Below are 8,101 nucleotides of genomic sequence, written 5' to 3' on the forward strand. Positions count from 1 at the left end.
TTCCTTAGTCCCTTTTGAACCAGGTATCTGCATTCCCATCACTAAACTGCTGGGGAGTGTGTGTGTGTGTGTGTGTGTGTGTGTGTGTGTGTTTAAATAGAGATTTTTTGTAAACCCAGTTACAGAACAATAATTTAACTATAGGAAGAAATTGATTCTCTTAGTAAACTGGAGAGGGCCTTAGGCTTTGACACCTCTGCTCAGATCTCTCCTTCTAAAACATGGAACTTAAAAGTCACAACATTGGCTGAGATTCTCACAATCTCTTCTGCTTTTCCATTACTTTTCTAAAGTCCTGACAAAGAACTTTTGTTCTAGGTGGGATCTGCAGAGGCGGCCCCCCCACACACACATGTGGTCCTTCATGGGTCAGGGGTCGCCAGCCCAGGAGTGGCTGAGACAGCTGAATCAAAGGTGACCTGCAACTTAATATCCTGTTGATGATCTTGTTGAATTTATGAGTCTTTGATATAAATGAATCCTGCAAAATCCTCCCCCCTCCTTTTTAAAAAATATGAATCCAGCCTTTCCAGAAAGCTTATACCACACACTTGCTTCTCCTATCTCAACTTCCAGCTCTGTCCCCACTTTTTGGCCCTTTGCTGTGAGAAACATTAAAAGTTGGGAAGGTGCGGTGCTTCAATGCTCCAGCTCTTCCTGTAATACTAAGCTGTGTTTTGCGCTTCTCCTAAAAGCATACCTGTGTGTGAGAGAATGGGGGAGATACGTACACTCTGTGTATGTACAAGCCCACAAGGAGCGCTGGGGCACAAAAGAACAGCATCCTTACACAGGCCTACAGACCAAAAGGAGGTGCTCAGTTCACAGGCACTTGTATTTTTGTCTTTTGTTTCTGTTTTTTTAGTACACCACCAATTCGAGAAGGTGCTGCTACCAAGGGCTGCCTGCGAGCCCCAGCGGATCCTCACTAGCCCGAGGCTCAGGCTTTGCCTGGAGCAGGCTCCTTCCAGATTTCCAAAAAACAATTTTGGAAAACTTACAAGAAGGGGACAGGTATGCCGGATGGAGACGGTGGGTCGCTGGAGTCTGACGACGTTGCACACGGGCCCTTCCAGAAACCCGTTGAGGAACTACTGAATGCATTTTACACCGTGCACAACACAGTTTGGCCGGGTTTTTTTTTTTTTTTTCTCCTACCAAGAAACCCGAATTTCCTTTTTTTTTTTTTTTGAGGCAATAATTCTGAAAGCCTTTTATTTCCTCCCTCTGTGTGCTTTCTAACTCTTCCCTCTCCTTTCTTTAAAAAAAAAAAAATACCGTCATGCAGGAAAGGGGTTTTGCGGTTTGCAGAGAAATAAAGTACTTGTGAGAGGGGCCGGAGACGTGGCTTTGAACTTGGCTCAGCTCCTGTGTGTCCTGCGGAGAGAGGAGAACTGGAGTCGAGAAAGAATGGCTGGGAGGGCCCAGCCCGCGGGGTCTCCGGCGGGAATTGAGGCGTCCGCACCGCCGCCGGGCAGCGCTAGGCCCCCGGAACCCAGCGCGAGCCAGCGCCCGGCCGCGCCTTCCCGAATGCGGGCGCAGGCGGAGGGGAATCAAAGGGAAACGAGAGAACGGGTCAAAGAGGCGCGGGGAGGAGTGGGGGGGGGAGGGGGGAAGAAACCTGAAGTCTAATGGCTTGGAACAAGAGAAAGGGAAGCGAGATCTTTCTTTGAACTTGCAGGGTCTCTTTCTCATAACCAATCTCCAGGATTTTTTTTTAAAATGTTTTTGGAGGAAGCCGGTCCAAGTAGTCTCCCTTTATCCCCTCACCTCCCCCCCCCCGCAATATAAATTGATGGATAAAGTAAACAACCGGGAAAACCTGCATTGGCAGTTTTCAATGGATTCAGCACAGCAGGGCAGACTTTCTGTCCGAAGATATTCTCTGTCTCCGGGGCTAGCTTGGCCACTGCCCTCTGCTCCTTACAGGCAAGAGATACGGAAGGTGAGAACCTCCAGCTTCCAGGCAAACTCCTATGCGTTCAAACAAAAAGCTTCATTTCTCTCCTTTTGCCCCCGCCCCCAAGGCAGGAAAGAGAGGACTCCAGGGCACAGGGCCTCTTTTTGGAAGGGGCTGCAGGCCAGGCTGTCTGCGCCGGCCCAAGAAAGTCTGGGATCTCAGCAATAGTGAGATCGAAGATTCTTCACTATTTTTTTGTCGATTGCATTTTATAGCCTCAAAATCTGAAACGCCCAACGATTATTTTCTCTCATTTAAATTTTATTTCAACCCCCAGAGACTTGCAAATAAAAGCGGCTGTCCCGGCCAGCCAGGCCAAGAAAGGCGCCGGCCTCAGTCCCTTCACGCCTCTGCAGCCTCCGGGCCCGCCGCTCCCTCTCCGGTTACCTCGAGAGCGCGAGCTTCGGCGCTGGGACCGGAAATGTCCGCTTTGGCCAGCCTGCGGCCGGGGTCCGGCTGGAGCCGCCCACGGCTCGGAGGGCACTCTCCACTCCCGGGGGAGTGACATTTATCTTCTAAAAGGCTTAGCCCCCACGGCTAGCTGCGGCTTCTCCCCAGGCCCCCAGCCCGACCTACGGCCGAACTCCGGCCCGAGTCCTGCTCGGCGGCGGGCAGACACTTCGCAGCCCATCGGGCAGCGGCCCCGGCTCTGGGCAGCCACCCCGAGGGTGACACGGTCTTTAAAGGGCTTCCAAACAACCCCCCCCGCGGGGGCCGCTGCCCGGGGTGGACGGCTGTGACCGGAGCAGGGCGCGGGCGGCCGGGGGGGTGCAGCCTGGGGAAATCGACGCCCCCGCCGACCTTCACGGGGTTTTCCACACCGCCGAGCCAGTTCACCCCGGGGGAGGAGCGGGGTCCCGGGGCCGCGCGCTCCCGGCCAGGCTCCGACCCGGCGCCGAGGCGCGCCAGGCCCCCTGCCGGGGACCCGCGGGCGGGGGGCGCGGGCCGGGGCCCCGGGGTTCCGCGGCTGGGTGCTCGGCTCTCCCGGGGGCAGGTGGGCTCCGCGGGAGGACCGGCCGGCGCGCCGGGAGCGGGCCGCAGGCGGCACGGCGGGCGCGACCGCGGCCCCCGGCTCCCGGGGCTCGGGGGCGGGGCGGGGCGGGGCGGGGCGGGGCGGGATTGACAGGCCCGCGGCGGCCAATGGCGGCGCCGGCAGGGCGGGCGGGGCGGGCGCCGCCGTTAAAGGGGCGCGGGCGCGCGGGGCCCGGCCGGGAGCCGGAGGGCGGGGAGCCCCGGCGGGAGGCCGGGCGCGCGGGGGCGGGGAGCGGAGGGGCCGGGGAGGACGCTCACGAGAAGTAGGAAATATAAATAAGAGGCGGCGGCGGCGGCCGCAGCGCCCACCCGGAGGAGCGGGCGGCGGCGCGTGCGGCCCGGGGGCGGCCGGGCGCGGGCCGGGCGCGGGGAGCACTTGTATTGTTATTGTTGGGGCCCGCTCCCCTCCCCCTCGCCGTCTCCCCTCCCACCGCCCGGCGCCCCTCCTCCCGCCTCCGCCTCCCGCACAACTTAAAGAAAGGGGAGCGGCGGGCCGCCGCCTGGGTCCGCGGAGCCCCGGCGCCGCAGTCGGGCGCTCGCGGCGCGCGCGGAACAATACCGGCCGGCGCGGGCGGAGGAGCGGGCGGAGCGGGCGGAGGACCCGCGCCCAGCTCGGCGCGGCCGGCCCGGGGTCCGCGGGGCGAGCGAGCGCGCGGGGAGCGGGCGCGCGCGGGCGCGGGCGCGCGCAGGGGCGGGGGCGCGGCGCCGCGCTCGCCCCCGGCGGCCCCCCCCGCCGCCCGGCGCGGCTCGCCGCCCTCCGCTCCCTCCGCCCGCCCCCGCCGCAGCTCCTTTAATACACTTTGGTCCTCCGCCCGGCTTTGGACTCTTCTCCTCCTCCGCCTCCTCCTCCTCCTCCTCCCGCGCCTCCGCCGCCGCCGCCGCCGCTTCCCCTCCGCCGCCGGCCGCCCGAGGCAGCCCCGGGGCCGAGGCCGCAGCGCGCCGCCTGCGCCGGGCCGCGCGGCTCCGAGGCCGGGGCCGGGCCGGGCCGGGCCGGCCGCGCGCGCTGGCCATGCTCCTGGACGCGGGGCCGCAGTTCCCGGCCCTCGGGGTGGGCGGCTTCGCGCGCCATCACCACCACTCGGCCGCGGCGGCGGCGGCGGCGGCCGCGGAGATGCAGGACCGCGAGCTGAGCCTGGCGGCGGCGCAGAACGGCTTCGTGGACTCGGCCGCCGCGCACATGGGCGCCTTCAAGCTGAACGCGGGCGCGCACGAGCTGTCGCCCGGCCAGAGCTCGGCCTTCGCGTCGCAGGGCCCCGCCGCCTACCCGGGCTCGGCCGCCGCCGCCGCCGCCGCCGCCGCGCTCGGGCCGCACGCGGCGCACGTGGGCTCGTACTCGGGGCCGCCCTTCAACTCCACGCGGGACTTCCTGTTCCGCAGCCGCGGCTTCGCGGACTCGGCGCCGGGCGGCGCGCAGCACGGGCTGTTCGCGCCGGGCGCGGGCGGCCTGCACCACGCGCACTCGGACGCGCAGGGCCACCTGCTCTTCCCCGGCCTGCCCGAGCAGCACGGGCCGCACGGCGCGCAGAATGTGCTCAACGGGCAGATGCGCCTCGGCCTGCCGGGCGAGGTGTTCGGGCGCTCGGAGCAGTACCGCCAGGTGGCCAGCCCGCGGACCGACCCCTACTCGGCGGCGCAGCTCCACAACCAGTACGGCCCCATGAATATGAACATGGGGATGAACATGGCAGCGGCCGCGGCCCACCACCACCACCACCACCACCACCACCACCCCGGTGCCTTTTTCCGCTACATGCGGCAGCAGTGCATCAAGCAGGAGCTCATCTGCAAGTGGGTGGACCCCGAGCAGCTGAGCAGCCCCAAGAAGAGCTGCAACAAAACTTTCAGCACCATGCACGAGCTGGTGACCCACGTCTCCGTGGAGCACGTCGGCGGCCCCGAGCAGAGCAACCACGTCTGCTTCTGGGAGGAGTGTCCGCGCGAGGGCAAGCCCTTCAAGGCCAAGTACAAACTGGTCAACCACATCCGCGTGCACACCGGCGAGAAGCCCTTCCCCTGCCCCTTCCCGGGCTGCGGCAAGGTGTTCGCGCGCTCCGAGAACCTCAAGATCCACAAAAGGACGCACACAGGTACCCGCGGGGGCTGGGAGGAGGGGGGACGGGCCGCCCGGAGGAGAGCGACCCGGGGACACGCACGCGTCCTGGGGTGTGTGTGTGTGTGCGTGCGTGCGGGTGTGTGCGCGGGTGTGCGGGTGAGCGCGCGGACGCGGGCCGCCCAGCGCCAGCCCGGGCCCTGGGGGTGGGAGGTGGTTGGTGTGTGCGCGCGAGCGAGTGGCTTGTTTTTGCTGAACGATGAAAGAGCAGGCTTGGGCCGAGTTTTTCCATGTGCGGAAACTTTAAATAATCGGCGGAACAGCGAATGCACGTTCGGAGGGACGCGGTCGCTTCGTTTGCCCAGCCCTGCTTGATGGTTTCGGTTCTCAACAGAGCGCACGAAATAAAACTGCTCTCCAGCTCGCCGCCCGGGAAGCGAGCCTAGAGAGGGTTTTGCCAGCTTGTTGAGTGTGCTTTTCTGCTCCGGGTGTGTGTGTGTGTGTCTGTTTGAGCGGCTTGTGTGTTTTACTGCTGCTTTTTTTTTTTTTTTTTTTTTTAACTCGAGGTCCAAACGCCCTTCCCGGACTGTTTCCCATTAAATGAGTGTGGTGTGAGCCGAAGCTGTAAAGTATTTCTCGTTTTTAAAGAAGCCCATCTCGGGGTGGGTCGCGGGGCTTTACGGTGGTTTCGCAGCAGTTTGTGAAATTCTCTAATGGGCACCCGAGGGTTTGTGACTTCAAACTTGGACCCGCAACCGGGTCAGGGAGAGCCCCGGGCAGCGCGGCCCGTGGGGGGATCGCGTGAGAAGAGAGCGCCGCGAAAGGACGCGCCTCCCGCCTCATAGATTATTAATCTATGACCAGGTCTCAGCCAGAATCGTGCCAGGCGGTTTCCTAAAAGAAACCCAAATGTTTTAGCAACTCCCCTCGTCAATATTTACCAGAAGTGGGGATGCGCCAGAGGCCTATTGTTCTCTTTGGGGAAGGGAGGGAGCCGAGGTGTGAGACAAGCTTTTAACAAGGTTTAAAATTTGATAAATTTATTTGCATGGAATGCTAGCTTTCGAGAGTCCGGTCTCTGAACGGATGTCTTGGGAAAAAAAAAAACAATTTAGGTGCTAATGGAATTTTACGTTAAACGGTCCCCTTTCCAAGTGGAACACGTTTGCGTTCTCACCTCCAAAAGCCTCCGAGCACTTGGGATTCTGGCAACTGGAAGCGGGGACCACCAGAAAATTAAACGGGGGGGGGGGTTGCAAGATTCTCCTGGCTTCAATCCCCACCTCACCGTAGCCTGTGCCCCTCTTGCAATCATTTGAAAACCGCATTATTTCTTGTGTTTATCTACCCCCCCAACTTATTTTTAAATAAGACTGGGAGTGAAACTAGAATTCTGCTTAATCCCGTGTGCAGAATTTTGGACGAGAAATACTGGCTCAGCCAGGCACTATTCACAGCCTAGCTCCCAAACAACACACGGCGACTCCAAATAATTGCCTCCTGGCCCCAGAAGAAGCCGACGGCAGCCTGTGTGATTTCGATAATGCCCCAAATATTTTGTCATAATAACAGCTTCTCCATGGCGAGACCAACTTGTTAGGAGCTGCGAGTCCAAGAAGCCCTACAGAAGGGCGAGGCAGGGCCGGGAGCTCCCCGGAATTGGAGGAGGTGGGCCTCGGGCTGGGAGAAAGCCGCACCGAAGGCAGGGGTCGGGACTATCGGGTTTGAGAAAGCAGTGGCTTATCTCGGTCGGGCCGCAGAGCGGGGAGCCCCGTTGGCGGAGCCGGGCCCCTGGACCTGGAGCCCCCAGCCGGCCCCCTGCCCCTCGGCCGCCTCGGCCCGGGCACCCAGCGCCCCGTTTGCCGTCCACAGGAGAGAAGCCTTTCCAGTGTGAGTTCGAGGGCTGCGACCGGCGCTTCGCCAACAGCAGCGACCGGAAGAAACACATGCACGTCCACACCTCCGACAAGCCCTATCTGTGCAAGATGTGCGACAAGTCCTACACGCACCCCAGCTCGCTGCGCAAGCACATGAAGGTACCAGGCGGGGGGGAGGCCGCCCTGGGCGCGGTGCCCGCTCTGGGGGGGCCATCACAGCAGCTGCACTCACACCCAGCCCCCTCTGGCCCCCGCTCCCGGCTTTTGTCTTGCAGGTCCATGAGTCTTCCCCGCAGGGCTCCGAGTCCTCCCCGGCCGCCAGCTCGGGCTACGAGTCCTCCACGCCCCCGGGGCTGGTGTCCCCCAGCGCCGAGCCGCAGAGCAGCTCCAACCTGTCCCCGGCGGCGGCGGCGGCGGCGGCGGCAGCGGCGGCGGCCGTGTCCGCCGTGCACCGGGGCGCGGGCTCCGGCGGCTCCGGCGGCGGCTCGGGCAGCGGCGGGGGCGGCGGGGCGGGCGGCGGGGGCGGAGGCGGCTCCGGCGGGGGCAGCGGGGCGGCCGGGGGCCACGGCGGCCTCTCCTCCAACTTCAACGAGTGGTACGTGTGAGGGCGGGGGCCGCTCGCCCTCTCCCCTCCCGGCCCGGCCTGCGGGCCCAGAGGCACCTTGAGATGGGGGGTGGCTGGCAAATAACCGATCTGATTTTTATGATGATGAAAACGACTTTACCAGCAGAAGGATTTTTAAACCTTTTTTTTTTTAAGAAAACAAAAAAAAAGATAGGCATGAAAATTGAAAAAAATTTAATACCTTGCAGAATTTCCGAAGCTGAAAACATAAGAGAAAATTTTAAAAAAGAACCCCCCACCCAAAAAAAAATACTGAGACAAACGTCCCTGCTCACCCTCAGACCCGCTCCCCTTCCCACCCGGCTCCGGTCTTCTGACAAGCTGTACATAGCGGACTCTTTAAAAATCTCCGAGGTGATTTAATGGCTTCTTGGTGTATAGAAGTTCCTCATTTGTAAACGCCGGTCGCTTTGCTTCCAGCCTTCCTGCCCTCCCCTTCCCCAAGTGATGGGCTTTTTCTTTACTCTTTTTAGTTTACCCGGTTTTCTTTTCTAAATAATGTGGAAGAAAAATGGTTTATTTTGTATTGTGGTATTGAATATTGTGTTCCTTTTTAT

General features: G+C 61.7%; 1 protein-coding gene across 1 annotated transcript; it reads left to right on the forward strand.

The window, feature by feature from the left end:
* Positions 1–4,001: 4,001 nt before the first annotated feature.
* On the forward strand, positions 4,002–7,524 carry ZIC2 (Zic family member 2; the record flags this gene model as incomplete). The annotated part of the gene is made up of 3 exons (XM_080689218.1): positions 4,002–5,079; positions 6,915–7,078; positions 7,195–7,524. The coding sequence occupies 3 exons, from the start codon at positions 4,002–4,004 to the stop codon at positions 7,522–7,524; spliced, it is 1,572 nt and encodes a 523-aa protein (XP_080545344.1).
* Between the last annotated feature and the right edge of the window lie 577 nt (positions 7,525–8,101).

The sequence above is a fragment of the Muscardinus avellanarius genome (genome assembly GCF_963383645.1).
Source record: "Muscardinus avellanarius genome assembly, chromosome: 2".
Taxonomy (NCBI): Eukaryota; Metazoa; Chordata; class Mammalia; order Rodentia; family Gliridae; genus Muscardinus; species Muscardinus avellanarius.